Source organism: Phytophthora ramorum, assembly GCF_020800215.1.
Source record: "Phytophthora ramorum isolate Pr-102 chromosome Unknown Phyram_PR-102_s0002, whole genome shotgun sequence".
NCBI classification, from domain to species: domain Eukaryota; phylum Oomycota; class Peronosporomycetes; order Peronosporales; family Peronosporaceae; genus Phytophthora; species Phytophthora ramorum.
Genome location: NW_027150648.1, coordinates 5,592,767 through 5,619,251, shown reverse-complemented (window position 1 = coordinate 5,619,251; position 26,485 = coordinate 5,592,767). Strand labels below are relative to the sequence as shown.

Here is a 26,485-nt window from a genome sequence, read left to right as displayed (position 1 = left end):
TACACCAAGCAGCGAGTAGACACAGCTGGAAGGAAGTCACACGTCGTGAGTTGTATGATGGAGGAGACGTTGATGCCTGGCACTGACAGCAGACTCCACTGACTAGGAAAAGGCAGCAGCTTGGCCGGACTGCAAAAATGCATGCGTGGCTGAGTCGGCAGCGTTTTGCTAGTCGCTCACTGACTGCAGTTTGAAGCTGTCAACGCTGCAATTGCTGCTCCTTCTGTGCGTTCTCGTAGCATTGCAGTCATGGCCCTCCACAACAGAAGCAGGCAGCGACGTACAATGAGGCTTTTCAGATTCCGTGCCAGCCATTCCAACCTTTACAATCAGGAGTTTCCAAGAGCATTTGGACCTCCAAACACTCTTATGGCTAGAGAGCCACAAGAAAAAGAACTGGGGCTTCTAAACATGCAAATTGCGCAATGGCACCGTACGCAGCCGAGAGATCCTTCGTGGCTAGGGAATGCTTGCCATCATGACCCGATGCGAAAATGGCAGCACGACACGAGATGGACAACATTGTCCATCTCGCTTTCTAGAAGTTTCTATTGGCCGCGCATTTCAGCCAATGGCCGACCGCGTCGTTTCCTATTTTCTCAGATCGCGAGGCCATCTGGACTTGCCTCTTCCTCTCCCTGGACATTCGTCGTTTCTCCGCGTACGCCTCAAGCCCCTCTCCTCCAGTCCAGACCGCGATGCAGCAAGAACAAGCCACCACGAAGCTCTGCCTCAACGGCTGCGGCTTCTTCGGCGCACCCGGCAGCGGCGGCATGTGCTCCGTGTGTTGGAAGAAGACCATGTCGGACCGTCAGGCGGCCACGGAGCACAAGGCGGAGACCCCCAAGCCGCTAGAGACTGTAGAAGAACAGCCAAAGCCCGTGCAGAAGGAGGACGAGAAGCAGGAGGAGCAGAAGCCCGTGCAGAAGAACAAGAAACGCTGCTGGGAGTGCCGCAAGAAGGTGACGCTCACGGCCATCGATTGCCGCTGCGGCTTCGTCTTCTGCGGCGCGCACCGGTACGCAGACCAGCACAAATGCACGTTCGACTTTAAGTCTTCGGACCGCGCTGAACTGGCGCGCCTCAACCCTGGCGGTGGTCAGTTCCAGAAGCTCGAGAAGGTGTAGACTCTTGGTATTCCCTTTTCCTTATAGAAATTGACTTTTGTTCTTTAGAATCCCGGAGTTTTGAGGTTGCATGTAATTGTTACTAGGAAACTCTACGGGATGGCTTGGTAGTTTGTCTTGTGCTCGGTGTCGCGCAGCTCTCGCAGTTTGCGCGAGTATCTGTCCAGCTCGAAGAAGCACCAGCGCTTGATCGGGTCAGGGATCGAGCGGTAGAGGGCAGGAGGCAACAGAACCAGCGGACTGGTCGAGCGCTTATACTCGACGTAGCCCGGGTCCAAACCAAAGCGCTCGTCGTAGCGGTCCTCCGCCAGTGGCACGCCCGAGAGGAACATGAGCACCAGGAAGGTGAAGATGGGGCTGATGCAGCTCACGCAATAGAACCACGTCTCGCCTCCGAAGTTGGCACTGGCAACGATCGTAACCCCCACCCAGCACAGCATCTCACCGAAGTAGTTTGGGTGGCGCGAGTACTTCCATACGCCCGAACGCAGCAGTTTGCCCTTGTTCGCGAGCTCGTCATTGAACGCAGACTTGGACGTGTCGGCGGCGACCTCCACCGCCAGTCCGACGGCCCACAGCACGACTCCTACGATGTCCCGCGGCTCTCCGAAGCTGCTGTCTTCTCGTTCACCGCTTGAGTTGGCCAACACCGTCGGTAGAGAGACCAGGAAGACCCAGAGGATCTGGAACACCCAGAAGCCGAAGAACGCCGTGCAGTTGGCGCGCATCTCGTCGAAGCGGGCGTCTTTGCCGCGCTTGAGCACGCGTACGAGCAGGAAGCAGCCGAGACGCAGCGCCCACGCCACCTGCAGGCTCGTGGTCACAATGGCCCGCGTGTCGTAGACGCCCTGCAGCACCAGCGACAGCACCGCCAGCACAATGAAGTTGAGCGCACCGGCCAAGTCCGTCACCTTGTCGAATTGGCACGTGTACGCCACGACAAAGAAGCTGCACTGCATGACGACCGTCACGCCCAGATAGATGAGCAGCATAAAGCCGCCCGAGACCAAAGGGTCGCCCATTGCGAGTTTTTAGTTGCTGTCCGAGGAGAATTGGACAATGAAGAGGAAGTCTGTTGCCGCGACCAGCGAAGGGAACACAAACGAAGCATTACGAAGAGGAATGTTGGTCAAAAGGCAACAACGGGCGGAGGTCAAGCCAACTGCAGGTTGCGGCGCTGCTTGATATTCATTCGAGACGCCCTTGTCGGTGTAGTGTGGAGCTCGCCCAAAACTATTCCTGGGGCCCGCCTGGCGCTACTTGGCGGCGTTCATCTTGAAAACTCACTCCTTGACGATGATATACACCGCGTGAATGATCCCAGGAATGTATCTGCAACCACAGGCAGCAGAATTAGCGACCGCCATGCACAACCTGAACACGGGGACTGCGCTGTTGCAACGCACCCGAGCAGCGTGAGCAGACAGTTGATGGCAAAGTCCTTGTTGCAGCCCACTTGGAAGAACACACCGAGTGGCGGCAGCAGAATGGAGCAGATCAGACGCGGACAATCTCCCCACGTGATGGCCATGGCTTCGTAGCAACAACTTCAGTTATAGCGTGGCAGAAGGTCAATTGCACAGTGAGGCAACAGCTCAGCGTTGCTCTCCAATGTCCAACGACATCAAGTTCAATGGAGGAATTCCTCCGGGACGAGCCATCACCCTGCAACGATTTAGTCCGTTCTAAACCCTTCTGAATCTGTTTCAAAACACCCAATAATGACGACGGAGCTGGAGCTGGCGGCCACGCGCGTGAATCTCTGCCTGGGCGCCGAGCGCCAACTGCTGGCCCGCAACGCGCAGAAGAAGCGACTGCCTGTGACCATCGTGACGGGCTTCCTGGGCGCGGGCAAGACGTCTCTGCTGCAGCACGTCCTGCAGCACAAGCTGAACCTGCGCGTGGCCTGCGCCGTGAGCGACCTGGCGGCCATCAACGTGGACGCGATCCTGGTGGCTGGCCAGGGTAACAAGCTCTTGGAGCTGCGGGCCGACCCCAACAGCAGCCTGGCCGCCTTCAAGGACGCCGTGTGGCAGGTGCTGAGCGACGACGTGGACTACCTCGTCATGGAGACGAGCGGCGTGACGGACCCCACGCAGCTGGTGGCCGCGGTGCAGGAGAAGTTCGGCCAGATGACACGCGCCCGACTGGACTCGGTGGTGGCCGTGGTGGACGGAGACGCCGTGGCGCAGGACGCTTCGAACGGCGTCGAGCCTTGTGCTGTGGCTGTGAGACAGTTAAAGTGCGCCGACGTGGTGCTGCTGAACAAGGTGGATCTACTGGACGAGAGTAAGCTGAGAGCTGCACGAGACGTGATTGCCAAGTACGCTCCTAGTGCGAGAGTCTACGAGACGGACCATGGCCAAGTGTACTTACCCCATGTGCTGGACATCGCCCCGCCCGAAGATATTTTCAATGGTGGCGTGAGTCATGAAAACGTGCAAGTCCAGTGGAACACGGGGCTGAGTGCGTTGAATAGTGCCGTCACTCCAGCTCCCAGTCGGTTGAGAGTGGAGAGAGCGGAGGTGAAGGAGGATGTCGTGCCTTTGAGGCAGGCGTTTGCATCGGTGGCGTATGAGCAAACGTCGCCCACGCCACTGGCAGCTGTGCACGATTGGATCCAGCATCATTTGCCTCCAGGAACGCTCCGTGCGAAGGGGGTCATGTACATTGCCGAGCTGCCGAAATATCGGTTCGTGGTGCAGCTCAGCGGCAAGCGGCGACTGGAAGTCGAGAACGCTGGAGTTTGGCAATCAACCCCAAAGACGCAGTTTGTCGTGATCGGCTTCAGCAGTACCAGCAACGGAGAGCATTTCAATGAGGTGGAAGCTCTTGCGAGTCTTGAGACGTGCTTGGCCAAACCTACAGAAGAGTTTGAGACCGAGTTGACCCGTACCGCTTGTCTTGCGAAGTTGCAGACCGACGAGCGCTTCGAAACGCTGGCAGCGTCTGAGCAAGCTACGACGGTAGCATTTCGCCTTACGTGCCCCACCTCGACGCTAGATGAGGCGATGCTTCGTCACCACCATCACGTGGACATGAACGAGCTGACCAAGCGACTTGTGAGGGAGGTGAACGCCTCTGGAGGCGGGTCATTGTTGCTTCACGCTTCAAATTTGAGCCCAGAAGCCGTGGAGGGCGATCATCTGTACGCTGTGGCCTCTATCGTTGGACCTGCATCCGTTCTTAGCATGTGGAGCGAGCTGGACTCTCGCGCAGAGACGATCATCAACGAGGTCAAGAAGAAACTCGCCGGCTGTCTCTGTGGCTTTTAGATGAGTCACGTCAACATGAGTGGAAACTGCAATCTCTCGTTTACTGTTTATTCATGCGTGCATTGCTCGGCTACTCATCAAGCCGCAGCTAACTCACGCAGATAATGTAGACGGCGTGGATGATCCCGGGCACGTAGCTGGCATACATAATCAGCGTCGTCAACGTGCACAGCGCAAGATACTACAACGCACCCGAAAATCGTCAGCAGTCCGTTGATCGCCAGGTCCTTGTTGCATCCCGTCTGCAGGAAGACTCCGAGCGGCGGCAGCAGCACCGCGCAGATCAAGCGCGCCGTCTTGTCCCAGTCGAAAGCCGACGCGTCCGAGGAGGAGCGACCCTCGTCTCCTTCGTACCAAGTGTCTGCATCGTCCACAGCGTGGCCCATTGCCTTCACTTTTGAGCTCTGCACAGCAACTTCAGCTTTGCCAAAAAGATCTCTTCGTTGACGCGGATCCGACAGTTAGCGTTGACGTAAAGCGACAACACCACGTCTCAACTGTCGAAAGACGAAACGGAAGGAATAAGATCGATCTGTTATATTAACTTTTGGTCCTCGCCAGGCAGCTGAGACTTCAAAAAGCAGCGACAGTTTGTTTCCCCTTGTCCGCCCTCCTCTTCAATGTGCGTCTACGGCTTCAGAACCTCCGCCATTGTACGAGAGTTTGCACTCCTCTTCAATGTGCGAAAGGGTCCACAACCGAGAGCCGCCACTGTACGAGAAAGCGGAGGACGCTGCTGCGCTGAAGGAGCCTCAGCCGGCCGTCGCGGACTCAGAGACGGCCGCGCCACATCTTTTCAGTTCGATGCGGCGCCGGCCTATTCCTTGATTAGGATGTAGACTGCGTGGATGACGCCGGGGATGTAACTGTGGAAATTGACACGCAACACGTTAGGATCTAGCGACCAAATGCGAAGGAATCTGTCTGAAAGACGCACCCGAGCACAGTGAGCAGGCAGTTGATGGCCAGGTCCTTGGTGCAGCCGACCTGGAAGAAGACGCCGACGGGCGGGATGATGACCGAGCAGATCAGGCGAGGGATGTCTCCGCAGGTAATCGGCATGTTGGCTTGGAATGGAGAAGGAGAACGAGACTGGGACTTGCTGGGCAAATTCGAAAGTGCACGGCTTCCGTCCGGCAGCGCTGGCTCCGTGGGTGACTATCTTTTCTCTCCGACTTGGTTTTAGTACAGAGATCCCTCTCAATAAGCTCAGGATCTTACCGAATCGATTTCAGAGGGATTAGATATGTGCATGAATATGTGTATTGAGTAAATTTGCATCGATGAACATTTATAAAGGGTATCGAAACAACGCGGATCCCTTATTGAGAGGGACCTCTATATACGCGACACATTCAAAGGGGGAGGGGGATGGGCGCTCCAGCTGCCGATTTTGATTGGCTTCGATGCTTGTGAGCCAATCCGCGGCCGCGATACAAGGCGCCGAGAAAGTATCCATCGCTTTCTGTGTCGCAGTGGCCCTGGATATGGCGCCCGCTTCCTGTGGCAATGGCATCTCGCGGTGAGTGATAAGCTATCATTGTGTTCTCCCCGTGCCACTGGTGCAAGCACATTCTGATGTGGCTCTGCGGTGGGACAGCGCAGGCCAAAACAGAGTGTCTGCTCTTCAAGCACATGGCGTGCGGTGCTTCTGACCTGGTGTATCGGTACAAATTCCAGTGTGGGTACACATTCACGACCCGTGATTGGCGGACAAAAATCAGCTACACCATCTTTTCCGCCAATCCCAAGGCGAAACATAAGATATGGATACACTTCGCCAAAAGATCGCGGGCTGATCCGATCTTGCTGGCAGCAAGATGCGGTGTCTTCAATTGCAGCAACTTGCTGCAATTGAAGACACCGCCACGCCGATACCAATAATGGAGTTCAATACGCAGTGATAAAGACTAACGAGATCATATTCGTGGCAATTACTCCTTCCTACCTGCCACTCTGCGTTCTCTCTTTGTAGCTACTGCTTCGTTTTTTAGACCGTGCCGTAGACGCCCGTCTTCTTGCCGGCCAGCAGGGCCTCATCGTCCTCGTCGTCGACCCACTTGTCGCCGCCCTCGCGCTCCATCTTGATTGCCAGCAGCGCGGCGCCGCACGTGTTGGTGAAGATGAAGAGCGGGCCAATGAGCGGGATCATCTGCAGCAGCAGCATCTGGAAGCCGAAGCTCGTGTACTGGAACTTGCGCTGGCCGATCCAGCGCTGCTGCTGCTTGAAGCTCAGCCCCTTGAGGTCGAAGTAGTACAGGTGCGACTCCCAGGCCATGAAGGTGCTGTGCAGCCACGCGTAGACGATGCTGCCGATGACCGGGATCAGGTGCAGCGGCAGTGACACGATGAGCAGGATCAGGTGGAAGATGGCGTCCAGGCGGAAGAAGGACGTGCACACGCGCACGACGGCCGACTCCTGCGTCTTGCGCTCCACGAGTCCCTCGTAGCCCTTTTCGCACAGCACGTAGGCGAAGATCTTGTCCTTGAAAAACTCGAGCACCACGAACGCGTACACGAGCGTGAGCAAGAAGATCTCCACGAGCACGAAGATGACGGCGAAGATCCAGGACAAAACCGACGGCAGGCCCTTGTCAGCCACCCACTGCTCCTGCGGACGCAGCGTCCAGGCGAAGAGCAGGAAGACCGACAGGATGCTGAAGGCCAGCGTCAGCAGCAGCGGGAAGGCCGCCTGCTTCCACAGGTGCGGGTGGCCGATGAAGAACGTCACGCCCTTGAGCGCGTAAAACGGCATCTCGATCGACGTGGAGGCTTGAGTCCGATTGGGAAATGACCGAACGAGTGGAGACCGGGGGATCAAAGTGATCGACGATTTGCAGGATACTTTTGCGTTGACGCGCCGTGTATCCATGCGTGGCGCAATCTGCAGCAGCCGACGCAAGAATCAGACTGCATAGAGGTCTCACACGTCACATATTGCAAGTGCATTGAACGTTCCCACAGCCATCGCTGCTGCTGTCACAGTCGAAGCGTACATATGTATGAGCCGAATGGGTCTCCCAAGACGGCACCAAGTGCAGACGCAGCACGACCTTTTAGCAGGGTGCTCGAGCCGCTCGCTCTCAGCGTATAGGCAACGATCTTGTCACCAACGCGCTGTCCGGACCGTCAGTGCGATGCTGACAATCAAAGCGCGAAGTCTTCGTCGTGAAATTGAAAACTCAAGGCGAAGCAAAATGGTAGGGCATGACACAGCATTTTCACATTGCAAGCGTCAAGTTCTTGTCCGTTGTGGTCATGGCTAGCTACCATCCAAGTATTGTGCGATTGACTCCAGGCAACGTGGTTCCTGCCTCATCCTTCGAGCTCACTTGGAGGTGCTGCCATACGGCGGCACATACGCGCCGAGCTTGTTGACCAGCGGCACCTTGTCCATATCGACGGCCTTCTCCTTCTTCTTGCTGTCCTTGTCCTTGCCGCCAAAGTGCCATTTGCTGGTCTTCCGACGCTCCTCCTTCTCCAGCTCCCTCTCAATGCTCGCCGCGAACAGCGCTGCCGCCGCGGCATTCGTGAACATAAAGATGGCGCCGGCAATGGGGATCATCTCCAGCAGCATGGCCTGCATGCCGAACGCCGAGTACTGCAGTTTGCGCTGCGAGACGATCTCCTTCTGCTGCTCGAAGTCCAAGGCCTTCATCTCGAAGTAGTACAGGTGCGCCTCCCAGGCCATGAGCGTGCCGTTGAGCCACGCGTACGTGATGTTGCCCAGCACGGGGACCATGTTGAGCGGCAGCGTGATCACCAGCAGTCCCAGACGCAGCAGCACGCTGACGCGACAGCAGGACGTGAGCACCCTCAAGAACGGCGAGTGACGCTCCTCGTTCTCTACCAGCTCCCGGTAGCCACGCTCGATCAACACGTGCGCGAAGATCTTGTCCTTGAACCATTCGAGGCAAACGAGACCGAATACGACGGTGACGATGAAGACCTCAATGACCACGAAAATGATGGCTAAGAGCCACGCGAACAAGGCCGAGAATCCGGCGGCGTAGAGCGCCTCCTCCTGCCGGTGCAGCGTCAAGATGGAGAGCGTGATGGCCACGCCCAACGCCACGGCCACCGTGAGCAGCACGGGGCAGACGCTCAGGCGCCAGAGGTGCTGGTCCCCCAGGAAGTAGAGGATGCCTCGCAGCGGATACGTCGACATGTCAGCCAGTAGCGACTGATCCCGAATGGCTGAGGAAACTGAGATTTGCGTTAAGTGGATGATGCTGAGTGCAGAGGTGCTGGCCACCGGCATCCTGCATGGATAAGGCCGTGATTTATTAAGCAGGTTAGACGAGCGAGCGGTACGGGTCGGTCTCTTCCTGCTGCACCGGTGGGTTCTTGGTCGCCTCTTCTCGCTCGATGCTGCAGGCGAAGAGAGCAGCGCCGACCGTGTTGGTGAACATGAAGACGGCGCCGATGCCCGGGACCATCTCGAGCAGCAGCGCCTGCATGCCGAAGAGCGTGTACTGCGTGCTGCGCTCGTCGATGAGCGCTTGCTGCTGCTCGAAGCTCAGGTTCTTGAGCTCGAAGTAGAAGAAGTGATACTCCCAGGCCACGATCTGGCCGTTCATCCACGCGTACATGGCGTTGCCCACTACGGGCACGACGTTGAGAGGCACGGAGACCACCAGGAGACCAAGACGCAGCAGCACGCTCACGCGACAGCAGGAAGTACAGATGCGGACGCAGGACGCGTGTCTGCGCTTGTTGTCCACGAGCTCTTCGTGGCCCTCTTGACGCAGGACGTACTCGAACACCTTGTCCTGGTAGCAGGCCAAGCAGATGAGGCTGTAGACCATGATGACCACGAAGCTCTCCACGAGGCACAGCATGATGGCCAGCACCCAGGCCAGTCCTTCCGGCACCCCTGCGTCGTACAGCCCTTGCTCCTGCGGGTACATGGCAGCAGCCAGCAGCACGATGACGGTCGTCATGCCCACGACGACCGTCAATAGCACGGGGCAAATAGTCATCCGCCACAGCGACGGGTGCGCCAAGAAGTAGGCCAGCCCCTGGGCCACGTACGTCGACATGCTGCGTCGAGGCCTGGCGAACTAGAAAATGCCAGCAGATACTTTGCGAGAGGGCGAACAGCGAGACAGGCCACAAACGGTGGCTGCCTCCATGGGAACCGCCACTGCGGTGTGCAGATCGGTAGCTCATATTGATCAATAGTTGTCTACATGCTCGCCTAGACGATGCCTCCAGACGGCACGTAGCCGTGGTTGTACGCGTTGGCGTTGCTATTGTTGGTCTGTTGCCAATTAGGCGGCACTGCTCCTCCCTGCAGCGTCGTTCGCTCCCGCTCCTCTTCCTCCAAGTGCGCCGCAAAGAGCGCGGCGCCCACTGCGTTCGTGAAGACGAAGAGCGACCCGACGCCGGGGATCATCTCCATGAGCAGCGCCTGCATGCCGAAGCTCGAGTACTGCGCCTTGTGCTCCTTGACGAAGGCCTTCTGCTGGCTGTACGAGAAGTTCTTGAACTCAAAGTAGAGCAAATGGTACTCCCAGGCCAAGATGGTGCCGTTGAGCCACGCGTAGATGATGGAGCCGATGATGGGGATGAGGTTGAGCGGCAGAGTCAGGATGAGCAGCACGAGCCTGAGGAAGAGACTCACGCGGCAGCAAGAGCGACACGCGCGCGCACAGCCGGCGTGGCGCTCCTCGTCCTCCACGAGCTCCTTGAAGCCGCGGGCCGCCATGACCCGCTCGAAGATTTTGTCCTGGTAACAGCCCATGATGACGAGGTTGTAGATGAGCGTGACGAGGAAGATCTCCACGAGCGTGAGCATGACGGCCAGCAGCCACGAGAGCCACTGGGCGGCGCCCGCGTCCTCGAGCCACTCGGCCTGAGGCACGAGCGCCATGGAGAAAAGCACCACGACGGTCGTGATGGCCACCACGAGCGTCAGCAGCAGCGGACACAGCGTCGTGAGCCACAGCCGCGGGTGCGTGACGAAGTAGGCCAGGCCCTGGACCACATATGTAGACATGGACGTACGTCTAGAGATGCAGCAACGCAAAAGGAAGAATGCACTTGAGGAGGAGCTTCGACGTCTGAGTTGATGCGAGAGTCAAGGTGGGGCGATTGAGGCAATCACGGCTTTCTGAGACGGATGGCGATTGGCTGGAAAAAGAATATCGCATGTTGGTGGGCTTTACGTACGGTTGTGTGCCGTACATCGTGATGAGCGCAAATGGCAACAACCTATGGATCATGTCACCAAGCGTGGCCTGCGAAGTACCTGCTGCAAGCTCGAGTCGTCCTGATGAGACGTTGGCAGACACTCCGACTGACACTGTTAGCGTCAATTCCCAGCGCGCCGCCGTTGAGACTTGCTACGAGGGCGGCGTGTCGTCTGTGCCCTGCAGTGTGGCTAGCGGAGAGTGTCCGCCCTGTATTTCCATGAACGACAACTGGTGGTTCGTCGAGGTGGACGGCTTGTGCCCGACTGCTTCGACACATGGGCAAGCTTCACAAACGATAGCAGCAGCAGTGTTGCAAGCACGACGAACTCCAGCGAGACAGCAAAAGCGTCTTCCGCTTCGAAAACGGCGTCGTCTTTTGCTCAGAGCCAACGTCGTTCAAGTCGGTCGTCGCGAGTGGTGACTTGGACACGGTGCTAGTGGTTGCCATCCTCGCTGTCGCATTCGGCATCGCTGTCTTGGCATCGCGGTCTTGGTATTCGTCTTGCGGGAGCTCTTCCTCCATGCACGTTCAGCCAGTAAAGGAGACCAGGAGGAGAAGGAGGAGATGCCGTCGCCGCTCGCCACGCTCATGACGGACAGCTTTTCGAGCGACAGCACGGGGCTCGAACCAGGTCTCATGGTTGTTCACAGGCGAGGGGGGTTGTCTTGAGCGTGTCTTAGGCAAGCACGGACATTCCGGTACAGCAAAGGAAGCTCGTCGTGCATCGCGCATTGTTCTGGGCGGCAATACACGAGCGGCTACAATCTCGCATCGCTGGAGTCGGCTCAAACGAGGATAAACGTCGGTGTGCTCAAGCAAGGATAACCTTCGGCGCAGCTTCAAAGGACAACGATTTGCGAGTCCATCGGTAAGCGTAGCAAACGTTGTGGCAACTTGTCCACGGTAATCCGCGTTTGAACTCTTCTGCCGTAACCGCTACTGGAGTCGCTTTTGGTCCAATCGCAGCGCACTGTTGAGAGAAGGCGGACATAACCGGTGCTGTAACTGACTCTCGACCAGGCGTTCCAGCCAATGGGGGCGCTGCGATTCGAGCCAGAGAACGACGTGCGAGTGGGTAGAAGCTGGCCAAGCGGGGCTCCGCAGGGCTCCCGTCGCCCGTCGCCAGTGCACTAACCGCAGCCCACCACCTGAGCGCCGGCAGCGGCTATCGTTGGTACAAGAATCACAGAACGGAGCAGCCGCCTCGAGAACCCGCAGCAGGCAACAGGAACAGGTCGGCAAACAACACAACCAACTTAAAGCTTAATCAGCGATGCACTCCTCGTCGTGGCTTCTCGTCGCCGTTGCGGCCCTCGGTACGTCTATATGCCCATTATCTGCATCGGAGACCGTGTCAAAGGGATGCGGCCATCGTATCCGACTTGATGATGCTCACTTTCTTGCTGTGTGACCAGGAGCTACGAACGGCGTCCACGCCCATAACGCGGCGTTTGCAGCCTTCGCGGCCAGCACATCGCAGTGCTCGTCCGTCACGACCTGCTACGAAGGCGGCGCCGAGTCCACGCCCTGCACCGTGTCCAGCGGCGGGTGTCCTCCTTGCGTGACGTTCGCGGACGACGGATGCTATGTCATGGTAGACGGTGCGTGTCCTTTCGGTGTGGACTGCACGTCCATGTGGACGGGATCGTCCACCTCCAGTGGCAGCACGTCCTCAACGACGTCCGCTAGCTCCACGACTGGCACGAGCAGCTCCACGACGACGACGTCCAGCACGTCCACCGACTCGACGACGTCCACCACGGCAGGAACATCCTCCTCAAGCACGAGCGGCACGGCCGGAGTGTCCTCCTCCAGCTCCACGGCATCGCCCAGCACGTCCGGCAGCAGTGCCACGACCGCCGGAGACTCGAGTGGCGGCGGGTCCGACATGAGCGTCGTGTTTGCCATCATCGGCGCCGCCATCGGCGTCATCGCCGTGGCCGTCATCTTCCTCACGCTCGTGCGCCGCTCCAAGGCCGCGAGCGAGGACGACGACGACGAGATGGCCCACACGCCGCCGGCCTTTTCCAAGAACCCGGTGGTGCAGGCCCCGCACAGCACCACAGGCGCCGCCATGTACGCAAGCTACAACGGCAGCAACCGCGGCCCCGGCATGGGCTCCGGCGGCGTCGGAGAGATCGGCCTGGACTCGTCCAAGGGCGTGTCCATGAACGCCGTGAGCTACTACAACCAGCAGCCGCCGCACAACTCGGCGGCGCCGTCGCCCCGCGTGGCCGGACGAGCGATCCCGTCGCAGCCCGTGGGCATGAACCAGAACACGGGCATGGGCCGGCCCTATGGGAGCAACCAGAACTTTGGAGCGTCCGGCGTCGGCGTCACTAGTCAGTTGGGCGCCTCCGGCACGAACCACGCTCCGCCGACGCCGGTGCAGCACATCCCGATGGGCGGCGTGGCGCCGTCTCCGCACACCCGGAGAGAGTCGTACGAGTTCTAACAAGTGAGCACGAAGGACAGAGGAGGTCGGGCACATGTACAGACACAGAGCGCAGGAAGGTGAGAGCACTCTTTTTGGCTCGAAAGAGCGAGGTGTATTCAATACGGTTTTCTTGTGGCGCATTCGTGGCTTGGAGGAGTGGTAGTTCTTTGGTTCGTGTCACCCTAGCGGCGGTTATCAGCGAGGACTCGCGTGGTCGCTGTCGTACAAGGTTTGGTCATGGATTACAAGTATGCATTTGTGTTTATGATGAAGAATTCAGATACGCTTAGCTCTACTTGTCGTCTAGGACGTGATCCCGTACGCAGTGTTCAGGAGCTCGATCGGAGACTTTGGCATGGTGGTTCCCCACCGACTTGTTGCGCAAATGCTGTTGCTCGCAGCAATTTTGTCTGCTGACGAGGCGAGGCAGAAGGCTGATCCGTACATGTGCATCTTGCTCAGGACTTGGGTCTTGGTCCAGTCTGGGAGCACCGTCAGCTTGGTGCCTTCCATGCTCAAGTCTCCGATCGTGAAGGTCGGGTCGATGGCCGCTGGCAACATCATTAACGGGGTGCCGTCTAACGTGAGCTGGGGCAGGAACGTGTTCGCCGGTACTTTGGCCAATTGCGGGAGCATGGCGAGGAAGAAGTTGCCAGCGAGAGACAAGGACTTGACCGGTAGCTGGAAAATCTCAGGCGGGACAGCGCCGAGCATTCCGTACTCGAACCCGACTCGACCGATGGGGGTTCGACCGACACCCCACTTCGTGCCCAAGTCACTCGGGACGGACGGTAGCGTCGTGGCGAAGAACTGCAGGTTCACCATCGAGTAGGGCAATACGCCCATCAAGCCTTCAGGGAAGGCTGCGAGCTTGACACTAACGAGCATGACGTTCTTGAGGCGGGGGTGAAATTCTTGGACAAGAGCGGCATCGCTTTCCCAGGAGTACAGGGCCGAGGTGAAGATGTGCACGCTGTGAAGCTGAGGGAAGCTCTGGATCACACTTGGCACGTTGAGAGCGGGGCAACGTACGAAGTTTAAGCTGCCCAGCGCCTCAGGATCGAGGTTCAGGGCTTCAATTGCTTCGTTGGTGGGGGACATTGCGCGTTGAACCGCGCAATCGAACGAGAAAGCGAGGCACGAAACCTTGGAGCTGAACCACGGGCGAGTCGCCGAGAAACAGCCTGTTGGCTTTGTCTTGTGCTGGGACTGAGCCTTGAGGTGGAACGCAAGCACGAGGATGCCCCACACGATGAAAAGGAACTTGATCACGATGAACGGCAAGGCGCATCCAGGGTTCTTCGTTGACGTCTGCGAGGTGTTTTCGGCTGTGCGGGACTCTTCCGACGCTTTGGACACGTTGGACGTGCCAGTTTCCAGGTGCGCCGGTGGCGTGGCCCCATCAGGAGCATCCAGGGTCTCCACAGTGACGTTTTGGCTCGGGTCGACCTTCCCATTTGTGGTGCATGAGGTTGGTGTGACCTTCTCGTCCCGACGAGAAATGACGCCTGCCAACATCACCAGCGACACGAAGCTGCCCAACAGCGGCAGGAACCTGGAGATGAAATCTCCCACCGTCGTGGCGAACATCATGCGGTTCTCCGGGGCAAGAACCGCCAAGAAGGTTGGGTCGAAGATCATTTTGGTTGCGAAGGTCATGTCGTCCATCTTGAAGACGTCTGCGTACGCGATGAACAGCAGCGACTGCATTACTTTGGCCAGGAAAGTGCAGCACACGAAGCTGCTGAGGATCGATACAGCGCGACTGAGCCCAGTCGACTTGCGCAGGAGTATTTGCAGCATTGGAGTCAACCAGCAGGCGATGATCAGGATGGCTGCATTGAGGTTGTTGAGCTCGACGCGTGGCACCCACTTGCTGGACTGGTAAGCTTGGTACGACAGACACCCGACCACGACCATTTCACGAGCGGCGAAGAAGGCATCAAAGCACCAGTTGCCCAGCTTGCTCTCCTTGCACTCGCTCTGGCAACACGCCTTGGATTGGTCGCAGTGAAGCACGAGGCGCTTGTTACGGATCGATAGGTAGAAGACGCGGAGCACTTGGATGACGTGCAGCGCGGCGATGGCAAAATAAATGGCAGCGAAGGCCTTGAAGTGCTTGAACCCCGTGTCGGACCACAATGGAGCGTACGCAGCGTGTTCATCCGTCGTCATCGCGAGGTAGGCGCCGGCAATAACGATGAGGTAGACGACACATGCCACGTGGAACTCGATCATCACTATCCACGTCAGGTAAAACACGATGGGAGGAAGTCTCAATACGGGTTGACCCCCACCACCCGAGGTCGTTTTCACCATGGCTCGAGGTTCTTGGACGGCAGAAGCAGGTTTTGATGGGAGTCGAAGGCGTTTGTTGAATTATGAAGAGCCCTCATCAGGCCGCAACATGTTTGAGAGAAGCTGGGTCAGAAAAACAATACATTTTGGGCCTTGAGTTCTGAGGCGGCAAGACAGTGAGCACATGCAACGTTTGACACATACCCCATGCTCCTGGCTCGGATCGAATTCGGGGACGGATGGTATCAATAGCTTCAACGCCATGATCAGGAAGTTCTTGTCGGCAGGATGGGGGACTCGATTTAGCCCAAAGCGAGACGCTACCTTGAGATCTCATTCTCGATTACTTTTGTGGTGGATGGACCCAGACAATCAGAGAAGACGCGTATAGCGCAGTTCGTAAGTCTCCAATTCATCATCGTCTTCGAAATGACGCGTATTGGGGGCAGAAACTGGTGGCTGCTTAAAGAGTCCAAGTGTGCATCGCTTCGGTGACAGAGCCCCCTCAGTTGTTTAAAAAGGTGTCACGATACCCATGAGGAAATGTGATTCTTGTGATCCTCAACTTGGAGTCCGATGAAGAAAATGTCTTTTCATTTAGTGATGGAGCGATTCCTTTTCAAAAGTCACTCGAAGCAACCGGAGCTCCATGGGTTTTTCCTAGTAAGGTTGCGGTCATTTGAATCTGGTATCACTCTACCATCGACACAAGGTACAACAGCAGGTGAAACTCCAGGCAGGAAACGTCGGCGTGATCGAAGCTGGCGACGACGGCTGGCTGCATTATGCTATTCAGAAGTGTATTTGGGCAACTCCCCGTCCGCATTTACCCCGTTTGTAGAGAGACCTGCGAGCATCGACAGTCATTTATCCTTTTTCCTACTTGAAAGCGAGACTGGGTACCGGCTGTGTGTGATGTTGGTGACCGGCTCGTTTTTCAGCGGTGATCGAGATGTATTTGTCAAGCATTCCGAAATCCTCGATTTGGGGAAAGGTTTAGAGTAAGTTGGCGACGTGTGTTTCCTTTCAGTTGCAGGTATAACTGCCCGGTCGTCTTTGCTTCGAGGACTCTGGTGGTGTGTGATGTTGCCATCCAGTGCTTCCTATCTGGAATTTGCGAATGACAAAGTCCCAGGGTATCTTTCGTAGTTGGTATCGCTGCATCATTTGCTCGTGGTAGTAGTTTCTGGTTCATCAATCTGTCGAATCTTTCGCGAGCTTGTTGGTATTCCTTGGTCTCAGTGACGCTAAGGCGCTATAGCCAATACGGCACCGGTAGGCTTGTCACTTGAGAATGATTCACAGAGGCGGAGAGGGGACACGACGACGAAATTGCGACAACAGTATTCACAACCCTTGGATCAGGGTTCGACAGTCCCGATAAACTGGTACCGGGCTGGAAGGTTTGATTTGTCTGTAACACTATCAGGGTCGTCACGGGACTGAGTTTCGCCGATGACGAGAAGAGGAGCGAGCTACATCGAGACTACGACGTCAGATTCAAAAACGCGCTTCCAGCGGAGACGAAGTTCGGGACAAACTATACTCGGGTCACGACCATTCCACACAGCTGCACCACGGTCTTTCTGCTCCATCCATCGAATTCGTAGTTGTCACCACAGGGTATGACAAAACCAATTTCAAATGTTCTTGCACAATCGTTCGCGTCACTCGATGATCATCATAAGTATGCTCCAAATGTGGGCTTTTTAACCGCCTCAAGCAGAATCCTTCTCAGTAGAGTTCTGTTGCATGAACGGGTTTGCAAAAGCTGACGGAACGGATCGACCCGCCAACGTCTTCTTGGCCGGCTTCTTCAAGCCCATTTTCACTCCACCCTCAAAACTAAACCCGATGTTCGTCGTCGTCGCATTCTCCTGCTTCTGGATGTTCGTTGCAGTAGTTTCGTTAACCAGTGGCTTGGTTTGTGCAGCTTGAGACTGTGCAGCGATTCTGCGTTGCAGCAAAAGTTCGTCCTTCTCTTGCTCCTTTCTGCGTTTGGCACTTTGCTCTTCCGACCCCACCCGTCGTTTCTGTTGCTGCAAGTCCCTCAGTCTCTTGGCGTGGTGGTGGTCGTACGAACTCAAGTGGTTCTCCATCTCCGTCACCGTTTTGTACTGTTTGCGACAGTCGGCACAGTAAAAAGCCGCCTGCATATTCCTCACTTCCGCCTTCAGTTGCTCCTCCCGAGCACCTTTGGCCTCCCGAGCAGCAATTTGTTCTGCATTCTCTTCCACTTCAGCGTCGAGTTTCCGCCGCTCGCTAGTCGCCAACTGCGTCACTTGGTCATATTCCTCCTGTAAAAACGGATTAAAACGTTTAATTAATAAAACTGTTTTAGTCGTTGCGACGATTAAACCTACTTACCGCTTTGCCGAGGCCGAGACACACGAGGTTCTCCTTCATCTTGACGGGCTCCACGATGCCTTGCTCGTGTTTGCCTAGGCCCGATCCGGAGTGCCAGCCCGTCTTCAGCAGCAGACGGTAGCCGCGGTTCGACGCGTCCAACGCGCGCTGCGCCGCAGGGACAAACGGCGCTGGGTCCATTTTTGCGTATCGTTTCGTTTTAAAAGTATTTTATGACGCGTTTTTGAGCAAGAATCGAAATCAGGAATTGGGAAGTTTCTCAAGCTGCCTTCGATGATCGAAGCTCGATCACTGCTCGTGGTGGCCGAACCAAACGCATTGTGCACTTGAAGGCGAGGCCGAAGCACCTTCGGTAGGTGCTGCGTGTGCCATGGCAGCTGGAAATGGACATATCTTGAGTAAGACAGGCCAGTGGTAGCGTCACCGAATCCGCCTTTCATAGTTTGTCAGTGTTCCTGCCAGAAAGTGATCTCTGTTGTAGAGACCTTGGCCTCTAGGGTGCTGTGTAGCGTCCGCAGGAAGCTCAAAGTTGCCCATCTCGTGCAGAATTCGCCCGGCACAATGCGCGGTTTGATAAACTCCAAATCGGGTGGTACCGCAACTGTACCTTCGGTCGATTTGACGTTGCTGTCCCAAGTGAGTGCGTCCAGATCGACTTCCGCCGGGTTCTCCACTCATCCAATGCGCTTGTGGCTGGTCGTGGCGGCCTCAGCGGCTGCGCTGGCAGCCGTGAACGCCAACACCGAACGGCTGCTGGCCGACGACGCGGACGCGGACCACTCGGTGCCTTTTAACTCGTGGAGCAACGTTCCCGACACGCTGAGCCACTTGCTGGCCTTCGTGCTGGTGCTGCTGGGGGCGCATCCACTGGGCCTCTTCTTCCCCACATACTTCCGCTTGCCGCTCATCACCGGGTACCTGGTGGCCGGCATCCTGGCCGGACCCTTCCTGGCCAACCTGCTCAACGAAGACGTCGTGGACATGCTCGGGTCGTACGTCAACGCCTTCGCGCTCAGCTTCATCTCGTTCCAGGCGGGCCAGGAGATCTACCTGCCGGAGCTGCGACCGCAGATCAAGGCCATCCTGGCGCTGCTGGGTGTCTACTACTGCACGGCCATGGCACTCGGCACCGCCGTGTTCATGCTGGCGGCCGGCGCTTTCTTCTACGCCGACCTGGCGCACAGCTGCCAATTGGGCATCGCGCTCATGTTCGCGTCCATCTCGGTGCTCGTGTCCCCGTCCACGGTCATGGCGCTCAAGATTGAGCTCAACAGCGTGGGGCCGTTCACGCACCTGGCGCTCGGCACGTGCATGACGGCCGAGTTCATCGTGCTCGTGTCCTTCTCCGTGTCGCGCGTCGTGGCGTCCATCTACTGCGCCAAACTCGACGTGTCGGCGGACAGCATCGCGTTCACTATGGGCGTCGTGCTCATGAACATTGTGCTGGGCGCGCTGCTGGGACTCGTAACGATCCTCATCTTCCAGCTGCCGAGTGGCCAGGCAGATATGGGCCACGCATCGTCCGGTCTTCCAGCCCATGCTGCCTCCGTCTCGTCAAGCAGAAACTCGAGGGTCTCCAGCTCCCAGCGTCGCATGAAGGCGAGCCAACGCACAGACAGCAGGCAGGACATGAGCGACCTGGAGCAGGCCATAGAAGACCCCGACCAGGCACCGCACCCGCACAATGCCTACGTGGAGGAGACGGACAAACTGCTGAGCAAGCCCCAATGGTGGACGGAACGCAAGGCGCTGTACCTCAAGGGCTTCATCTGGCTGCTAATGGGCTACCTTTTCTACCTCTTCACCAACACGCTGAGCGACCTCACCACCGCGCACTTCGGACTCGTGTGGCAAGTCAAGTTCGAGGCGTTGCTGGTGCTGATGCTGGCGTCCTGTGCCGCTGGCCACTACGCTGCCATCCGCCCGCAGATGCACGTGATCCTCGACACCGTGGCGCCGTACATCTTCTTGCCCTTCTTCGTCATGACGGGGGCGTCGCTGCAGCTAGACAAGGTGGTGAGTGTGCTCCCAATGATGAGTTTGTACTTGGCGCTGCGCTACACAGCCATCTTCCTCGCGGTGTATGGAGGCGGTCGATTCCTGCTCAAGCTCCCACCGCGCCACTACAAGCACTTGTGGCTCACCATGGCTCCGCAAGCTGGCGTCTCGCTTGGTCTGGCTGCGGAGGTGAAGGAGCTGATCACCGACGACTGGGGAGCCGAGTTCTCGGCCACGATCGTTGCGGCTGTGGTTATCAACCAGGTCGTCGGGCCTGTGCTGTGCTCTATCGGTCTCCGTGGAGCTGGCGAGTGCATGGTTGATCGCCAGGCAGCCGTGGCGGCGGCGGAGACGCAGGCTGATCCAGCAAAAGACGGAAGAGACTCAGACATCGAAGTTGGCAAAGGAGAGGCCCCTCCGAGCCGCAGTTTCAGTCGTCACCATAGCGCCCACAGCCTCACCCGCCACAACAGTGCTAAGGCGCTGCTATCTGCGCGTGGCGGTAAGGACCCAAGGCCTCTGCTACCGTTCTATCGCGTGCAGAGTGCCGTGGTGCTGGGAGACGATGAGGTGGCGTTTGAGATCGCGCTCGAGCTTTCTCTCTATGGTGCGCGCGTGAATGTGCCGCTACTCGACGAAGCCCGCGCCGACAAGTGGCGCCGAATGAACGAGACTATTCTGCAGCGTACTGCCAAGGGCGAGCTCATTTCATTCCAGAACTCGATCCAAGATCGCCACGGGGAGGCTCCTATAGACTCGGGCATGCAGAATGCGGACGTGCTGATTTTCACGGGCGCACCAGAACGGTCACTGGAGCACGCGAGAGTCATGCAGACCATGCTGGGCGAGCACGCGCGGCCGCGTTTGATCGCCGTGGTGGACGACTGTGTTGCTGGTGCGAAGCTGCGCGAGCTTGGCGTTCTCACCGTGCAGCCGTCCATCGCGCTCGGCAACATCGTCACTCGTCTTGCGCTACTGGACGCTCCACTAGCCGCCAACCTGTCAAAGGAGCTGAGCTCAACCAGCAACTTCTCCACCGCCGCGTTCTTCGTTGATGGCGACCGTGACTCGATCACTTCGCTCTCTGAGCTGCGTCTACCTGCTCGTCGCCTGGCACTCGGCCGCAGCGTCATCAACCACCACTCCGTGGACTACGACCGTCTGGCCGAGGCGCTGGCAGCCGAGAACCTGCCGCTGCCGCCTCCTCCGTCGCGCGTATCCATGTTCGGTACGTCGGCCGTGGAGCACGATCCGTTTGCCAAGCGCTCGCGGAACCTTGGTGCGCACGAGCACTACGTGGTGGAAGACGACGGATTTGACGATGCCGCCGACGACCGGTCGATCTTCGAGGAGCAGTTCGTGGTGCCGTCACCGAGCTCCAGCGCTGGTGGGCGCTCCGGTCGGCTGTCTCGACGACGATCCCGTCTCGGTTCGACTGGCAGCAGTGTCGGTGGGGGCACCGGTTACGTCACGCTGCACCGCGGCCAGTCCACGGGGCTGTAGGAAAAGCACTTCAACGAGGCCTCCGGATCAGCAGACAAATTCCTCGTCGCTACGGCGTAAAGTATTTGAATTTATTTTTTGGTACAGGTATCAACTACCTGCTGTATCGTGCTGGTGGTGCTGGCTAGCAGCAGCACATTGGCAGCCAGCACTGCGCATCTGGGCCAATGCATCTGGTTGACGTTGAAGTTTTCACGAAAACTTTCGTGGAAAAAGCTTTTAAGGCATTTTGCCAACACTATGCTACAGCATTGCCGGCACCGAAGGCCACGTGCGCGCCCCACCTCCAACTCCATAATCTCAAACGCGGAAACAGATCGAACCGGTCACGTTGGGTAGTCGATTGTAGACGGATGCCATTTCGATAGTAGAGCGTGGTACGGCGGTCGTTGCTCAGCGCAAAGCGGCCATTTTGGCTGGTCACTTGCGAGTCGAGCATTGCAGACAGCAATAATGTGGTGCCGACAGCAGCGGAGCCATCAGTTGGACAAATTGCACTGCAATGTCCGCACGGCTGAACTGAGTCCGGCAGCGGGATATGTCGCAAGGATCCCTGGTATCCAACGCTAAGTACGACGCGTCTGCCATCTGACTTTGGCCATTTTCAGTCACAAAACTGCAGCGGAGAGTCACAAGGTACTGTACGTGCGTCTCGCCGCCGTTGATTTCGGCTCACCAACGTGCTATTTGTGCACTTTGCTCGCTATTCGCAGCCGCGAGCTGCAGCTTCTCCGCATTCCAGAATTGGCCAGTCCGACATGGCGACTGGCAAGCGCCCGGCAGTCCCGAGCGAGGCCCCACAGGTGCAGCACAAGCAGCAACCGGACGGCGTCGTGAGCTTCGCGGACGCCGCAGAGCCGCAGCAGCCACTTCTTAGCATGCAGCAGCAATTGCCCAATGGCGACCAAGCAGCAGACGACGTCCAAGCTCCGGGGGAGAAGCTGCTGATCCCCAAGGTCCGCACCTTCTCCATGCTGGACGCGGCCTCCACGTCGCAGCTGGGCAAGTACTTGGAGGAAGAGGAAGGTCGCCACCCGCCGCTCGAGTCCAGCGGCAGCGGCAGCTCCCTGCACGCGTCGCTGCTGAGCTCCAGCGGAATGGTACCTCGACCGCCGCACAGCAAGAACCTCGTGCTGGACCCGGAGTCCAATGGCTCGGTGCTGCAAGCGGGTGTCTCGTCCGCCACGGAGGCCGTCGAGGTCGTGGCCGAGCAGAGCTGGCTCGTGACCAAGCTCGCGGTGCAGCTCATCTGGGCGCTGCGCATGTCCAAGCGCTGGATCCTGTGCGCGCTGCGCCTCATCTCGTTCGTCATGCTGCTGCTGCTCCCGATCGTGAAAGTCGCCGTCTACTGGTTCGTGAACGAGAACGTGCACAAGAACGTCATCTACGGACTCAACCGACGCAACCTGCTGGATGTGTACACGGTGCCGGATACGGCCAAGGAGGCGGAGGCGTCGTCCAAGCCACGCAGCGCGAGCGTTGCCAGTGCAGCGAGTGCGAGCTTCACAGAGGCGAGGTATCCAGTTGTGGTGTTTGTCTCCGGGGGAGCGTGGATCATCGGCTACAAGGCGTGGGGCGCGCTGATGGGCCGCGTGCTGGCGTCGCTGGGCGTGGTGGTGGTCATGCCTGACTACCGCAACTTTCCGCAGGGAGTGGTGCCCGACATGGTCGAGGATGTGACGCGCGCAATGCAGTGGGTCTTTGACAACATTCACCTCTTCGGCGGCGATCGCGAGAACGTGCACCTCATCGGCCAGTCTGCCGGTGCTCACCTCGCCATGTGCACACTGCTGGAGCAGGTCGAGAAGAAGCGTGCAGCCGCAGCAGCTTCTGCATCTTCGCCGAGCAACAGCGTCGGCGGCATGGGCAACACGTCGGACTGCGAGAGCGCCGAGAGCCTGTCACCGCTGGCGCAGCCGATCACGTGGAAGCTGAGCCAGATCCGCAGCTACATCGGCATCTCCGGGCCGTACAACATGGAGGCCAGCATCGCCACTTTCCACCGCCACGGCTTCGACCGCGCGGTGGTGGAGCGCATCATGGCGCACCGGTTGGCGTACTACTCGCCGGCCTTGCGGCTCCTAGCGCTGAGTGAGCTGCCGTCGCGCACCCGGCACGCGCTGCTGGAGGACTTCCCGCCGTGCTTCCTGTTCCATGGCACCGCAGACAAGACCGTGAGCTATCGGTCGTCGGAGCAGCTCACGGCGGCGCTCAAATCCTGCGACGTGTCGGTCTCCACGCGCTTTTTCGAGGGCAAGACACACACAGACCCGATCATCGAGGACCCGATCATCGGCGACGACTTCTTGCTGGACGACGTAATGGCAGCGCTCAAGGCACAGGCTCCTGTTGACCCGAGCACGGGCAAACCGCGCTACGAGCTGGGCGCGCGGGCGCAGGAGAAGCGCTACTACCCCAAGGTGCTGGTGCGTCTCGCGCGCAAGATTAATCCGTTCTAGCTGCGTGCAGTAGAGCACAGAGCTAGGGACTGGCGCTTGAATATGAAAGCACTATATATTGTTCTTATTAAGCAGGAGAGGTGGTGGCGGCTCGCCTACGAGTAGTTGTGGACTCAGACTCACTTGCCCATGCGGTTCTTGAAGGTGACGACGGCACCGATGAGCACGATGGCCAGCACGCCGGCGAGCGCGGGCCCCACGAAGGACATGGTGGTGGGACCCTCGTGCTGGGTGGTCTCAGCGGCCGAAGCCTCCGTGTTGATGGTGGCGGTGGCGTTCAGAGACCCCGAGCCGGAGCTGCTGCTGCTGCTGGAGTGGCTGGAACTGGAGTCGGTGGTGACAGACTCGGCGACCTGCTGGCGCAGCAGGCGCGCGTCGGCGGGCGCGAGCGGCGCCTCGGCCGCCACGGAGCTGACGCTGGCGCTGCAGGCGATGGCCACGAGGAGCAGGAGCAACGTCGCGATGCGGGCAACCATGTCAGAACGCGTGTGTTTTCGGGAGTGCTGAAGCTCGGAGAACAAGGCCAGACGGCTGGTCCCGCCGCAGAGAGGCGGAATCGCGGTGGATTAATTCCAGATGGGAACGAGATGGGGCGAATATCCATAAAGCGCGGACCAGCCCGCAGCCGTCGTGGTTTGTGGCGTTGACTGACAGTGTCAGCCTGGCAGGCAGAGCCTGCATCCTGAACGATTATGGACATAGCGTTTGACGGCGCGTGGCAAGCGCCTGTCCAATGTGGACACTCGCTGCGATGCACGCCGAAGTCGTCGTGAGCTGTCGCGACAGCGGCCTGGCGGCATTTCCGTTGAACAAGTCTGCTTGAACGAAGCGATGGCAATCGTCGTGCAGCTAAACAATTGTATTTGTAAGCTTATCAGGCGTTGCTTGCCTTCATCTATCGCAATCACCACGATTGCATCACTTCCGACCGATGCAGAGAATCTCCAATCAATATTATCCTGTAGCTGAAGACAAAGTGACTTCAAAAGCAGCATGCCGCCTACCAGCGTGAACTTCGAAGTGGAGTCGCTGGCAAGCCATATCGCCAATGCCGTCGCGAACCGGTGGGAGTGCAGACGATCAACAGCTATAGCTAATATAGCCACACTTGGCCTTAAATGGCCAATTACTACGCCTTGTTCACCCTCGGTCTTGAATCACGTCCATGATGTCGCTGCGCTCAACCACGGCGGTCTTGTTGGCCTTTAGGATCTCCCCACTGCACCACCCTCACGTGCCACTGGGGACTCGCACTAAATATTCAGAGCGCCATCTCCGTGTACGAACTCCTCGGCCTTCCATCTATGGTGGGCGTGATTGTAGGTGCTGACAGACTAACTCGCGCAAATGAGATCATCTTAAAAGCAATCGTGAATCATCCGAGCCCGTACTAAAGTGTTTTCACAGCATCGCGTGCCTTATGCAGACTTAACTTTGGCAAATTGGTCACTCGCAACCAAATTGATCACTCACAGCCATTGCCTGTCAACTTGTCCGCTTCGTGTAATAAGGATCACAGACATTCAAGTTTGTGAGTTTTCCTGCCCTCAGCGTGGCTCATTCCAGTACGGAGATCGCTGCCGTTGCTGTCGGCAGATAACGACCATTCTACCGCCACCTGTATGAGATCCTGAGGACTCGGAGAAGTGCAAGAGAAAGCTGATATTCGGGGCGATCTATCGCAATCACCAGCGATTACATCAGTTTTTGTAGCTGTGCATTCGACTCCATTTGGTATCGGCTCATTTCGCGTTTTGCTTCCTTCGACAGTCTTGTACTCTCAAGTTGTCCCCACCCCGCCAATTCAATCACTATGAGCTGCTGCCCTGTCATTATGGAGCCCGCGAAGGAAACTGCTGGCAACACGCTTGTCGCCAAGACCTTCAAGAACACCAAGCTCTTCGTCGCCGGACCTGCCCAGGCGAAGGCTGGTCTCATCGCTATCCCCGACATTTTTGGTCCGGAAAGCGGCCGTATCAAGCAGGACGCGGAAGCCTTGGCCAAGCTGGGCTACGCTGTTGTGCTGGTGGACGCTGCTGACGGCGACTACCCGAAGACTGTGGACGGTGTGGATGTCCCTGCGTGGCTGCAGAAGAATAGCTTCGAAAAGGTCTCGGGTGCCCACGTTGCCAATGCCATCGCTTACCTTCAGGAAGAGGTCGGCGCGCAGTCCATCTGCAGCTACGGCTACTGCTGGGGGGCGTACGTCGGGGCGAAGCAGTCGGCTCTTCCGTCGCCTGAGGTCAAAGGCCATGTGTCCTTCCACCCGAGTTGGATGGCCGAGCAACGCGTCAACGGGGAAGGAGCCGTGGAGAAAATGACTGAGAGCATTTCGGTACCCCAGTTGCTGTGTGCGGCAGGCAACGACCCGCCCCTCGTGAGTGAAGGCGGTGCCGTGGAGAGGATCCTGAAGGCCAAGCCGGCTATCGCTGACCAGTCCAACGTCGTGGACTTCCCGGAGATGATCCACGGTTTTGTGTGCCGTGGTGACATCGAGGACCCCGCAACGAAGGAGGCTGTGAAGAAGGCCTGGCTTTTGGCCTCGGAGTTTATCCAGAAGGTGAACCCGCTGTAAAGAAGCTGAGACCACGGCAAAACCACAGGTAGATCTCATAGATCTCGCTGGTAGCGTACTCTTCACCAAAAACAAAAGTAAAACGCGAATTCTGCCCGCTGTGATTTTGAGGTAGCTCCTGTTGGTATGTACGAGCGAAGCTCTCGTGTTCCAACCACCACGGCGAAGAGCCTAAGCAGTTTTCCCTCCCGAAACCCGAGATCAGTGGTCATGCGTCCTTGCCCCCGAGATGGGTGGTAGAGGAGCTC

General features: G+C 57.9%; 15 protein-coding genes across 16 annotated transcripts; 6 read left to right on the top strand and 9 right to left on the bottom strand.

Moving 5' to 3' along the window:
* Positions 1 to 698: 698 nt before the first annotated feature.
* KRP23_3104 (Zinc finger A20 and AN1 domain-containing stress-associated protein 9) lies at positions 699 to 1,127 on the top strand (the record flags this gene model as incomplete). The annotated part of the gene is made up of 1 exon (XM_067887915.1): positions 699 to 1,127. The coding sequence occupies one exon, from the start codon at positions 699 to 701 to the stop codon at positions 1,125 to 1,127; it is 429 nt and encodes a 142-aa protein (XP_067750463.1).
* Positions 1,128 to 1,219: 92 nt separating this feature from the next.
* On the bottom strand, positions 1,220 to 2,149 carry KRP23_3103 (uncharacterized protein; the record flags this gene model as incomplete). The annotated part of the gene is made up of 1 exon (XM_067887914.1): positions 1,220 to 2,149. One exon carries the CDS (start codon positions 2,147 to 2,149, stop codon positions 1,220 to 1,222), a length of 930 nt encoding a protein of 309 aa, XP_067750462.1.
* Positions 2,150 to 2,848: 699 nt separating this feature from the next.
* Positions 2,849 to 4,402, top strand: KRP23_3102 (putative metal chaperone YciC; the record flags this gene model as incomplete). The annotated part of the gene is made up of 1 exon (XM_067887913.1): positions 2,849 to 4,402. One exon carries the CDS (start codon positions 2,849 to 2,851, stop codon positions 4,400 to 4,402), a length of 1,554 nt encoding a protein of 517 aa, XP_067750461.1.
* An 88-nt stretch (positions 4,403 to 4,490) lies between these two features.
* On the bottom strand, positions 4,491 to 4,788 carry KRP23_3101 (Protein Ric1; the record flags this gene model as incomplete). The annotated part of the gene is made up of 2 exons (XM_067887912.1): positions 4,491 to 4,539; positions 4,595 to 4,788. The coding sequence occupies 2 exons, from the start codon at positions 4,786 to 4,788 to the stop codon at positions 4,491 to 4,493; spliced, it is 243 nt and encodes an 80-aa protein (XP_067750460.1).
* Positions 4,789 to 6,392: 1,604 nt separating this feature from the next.
* On the bottom strand, positions 6,393 to 7,157 carry KRP23_3100 (uncharacterized protein; the record flags this gene model as incomplete). The annotated part of the gene is made up of 1 exon (XM_067887911.1): positions 6,393 to 7,157. The coding sequence occupies one exon, from the start codon at positions 7,155 to 7,157 to the stop codon at positions 6,393 to 6,395; it is 765 nt and encodes a 254-aa protein (XP_067750459.1).
* A 573-nt stretch (positions 7,158 to 7,730) lies between these two features.
* On the bottom strand, positions 7,731 to 8,570 carry KRP23_3099 (uncharacterized protein; the record flags this gene model as incomplete). The annotated part of the gene is made up of 1 exon (XM_067887909.1): positions 7,731 to 8,570. One exon carries the CDS (start codon positions 8,568 to 8,570, stop codon positions 7,731 to 7,733), a length of 840 nt encoding a protein of 279 aa, XP_067750458.1.
* Positions 8,571 to 8,697: 127 nt separating this feature from the next.
* KRP23_3098 (uncharacterized protein) lies at positions 8,698 to 9,444 on the bottom strand (the record flags this gene model as incomplete). Its single annotated transcript, XM_067887908.1, has 1 exon — positions 8,698 to 9,444. One exon carries the CDS (start codon positions 9,442 to 9,444, stop codon positions 8,698 to 8,700), a length of 747 nt encoding a protein of 248 aa, XP_067750457.1.
* Positions 9,445 to 9,602: 158 nt separating this feature from the next.
* On the bottom strand, positions 9,603 to 10,403 carry KRP23_3097 (Outer spore wall protein RRT8; the record flags this gene model as incomplete). The annotated part of the gene is made up of 1 exon (XM_067887907.1): positions 9,603 to 10,403. One exon carries the CDS (start codon positions 10,401 to 10,403, stop codon positions 9,603 to 9,605), a length of 801 nt encoding a protein of 266 aa, XP_067750456.1.
* A 1,470-nt stretch (positions 10,404 to 11,873) lies between these two features.
* Positions 11,874 to 13,055, top strand: KRP23_3096 (uncharacterized protein; the record flags this gene model as incomplete). Of its 2 annotated transcripts, none has more annotated exons than XM_067887906.1 (2): positions 11,874 to 11,916; positions 12,019 to 13,055. In XM_067887906.1, 2 exons carry the CDS (start codon positions 11,874 to 11,876, stop codon positions 13,053 to 13,055), a joined length of 1,080 nt encoding a protein of 359 aa, XP_067750455.1. The 2 variants fall into 2 exon arrangements, with proteins under 2 accessions (XP_067750455.1, XP_067750454.1); XM_067887905.1 differs by having other exon boundaries at positions 12,016 to 13,055.
* A 285-nt stretch (positions 13,056 to 13,340) lies between these two features.
* KRP23_3095 (uncharacterized protein) lies at positions 13,341 to 15,356 on the bottom strand (the record flags this gene model as incomplete). Its single annotated transcript, XM_067887904.1, has 1 exon — positions 13,341 to 15,356. One exon carries the CDS (start codon positions 15,354 to 15,356, stop codon positions 13,341 to 13,343), a length of 2,016 nt encoding a protein of 671 aa, XP_067750453.1.
* Positions 15,357 to 17,053: 1,697 nt separating this feature from the next.
* KRP23_3094 (G patch domain-containing protein 8) lies at positions 17,054 to 17,882 on the bottom strand (the record flags this gene model as incomplete). The annotated part of the gene is made up of 2 exons (XM_067887903.1): positions 17,054 to 17,632; positions 17,703 to 17,882. The coding sequence occupies 2 exons, from the start codon at positions 17,880 to 17,882 to the stop codon at positions 17,054 to 17,056; spliced, it is 759 nt and encodes a 252-aa protein (XP_067750452.1).
* Positions 17,883 to 18,383: 501 nt separating this feature from the next.
* On the top strand, positions 18,384 to 21,203 carry KRP23_3093 (uncharacterized protein; the record flags this gene model as incomplete). Its single annotated transcript, XM_067887902.1, has 1 exon — positions 18,384 to 21,203. The coding sequence occupies one exon, from the start codon at positions 18,384 to 18,386 to the stop codon at positions 21,201 to 21,203; it is 2,820 nt and encodes a 939-aa protein (XP_067750451.1).
* Positions 21,204 to 21,961: 758 nt separating this feature from the next.
* KRP23_3092 (putative isoprenylcysteine alpha-carbonyl methylesterase ICMEL2) lies at positions 21,962 to 23,662 on the top strand (the record flags this gene model as incomplete). Its single annotated transcript, XM_067887901.1, has 1 exon — positions 21,962 to 23,662. The coding sequence occupies one exon, from the start codon at positions 21,962 to 21,964 to the stop codon at positions 23,660 to 23,662; it is 1,701 nt and encodes a 566-aa protein (XP_067750450.1).
* A 119-nt stretch (positions 23,663 to 23,781) lies between these two features.
* KRP23_3091 (Secreted RxLR effector protein 55) lies at positions 23,782 to 24,138 on the bottom strand (the record flags this gene model as incomplete). The annotated part of the gene is made up of 1 exon (XM_067887900.1): positions 23,782 to 24,138. One exon carries the CDS (start codon positions 24,136 to 24,138, stop codon positions 23,782 to 23,784), a length of 357 nt encoding a protein of 118 aa, XP_067750449.1.
* A 1,337-nt stretch (positions 24,139 to 25,475) lies between these two features.
* Positions 25,476 to 26,237, top strand: KRP23_3090 (putative AIM2 family protein C30D10.14; the record flags this gene model as incomplete). The annotated part of the gene is made up of 1 exon (XM_067887899.1): positions 25,476 to 26,237. The coding sequence occupies one exon, from the start codon at positions 25,476 to 25,478 to the stop codon at positions 26,235 to 26,237; it is 762 nt and encodes a 253-aa protein (XP_067750448.1).
* Between the last annotated feature and the right edge of the window lie 248 nt (positions 26,238 to 26,485).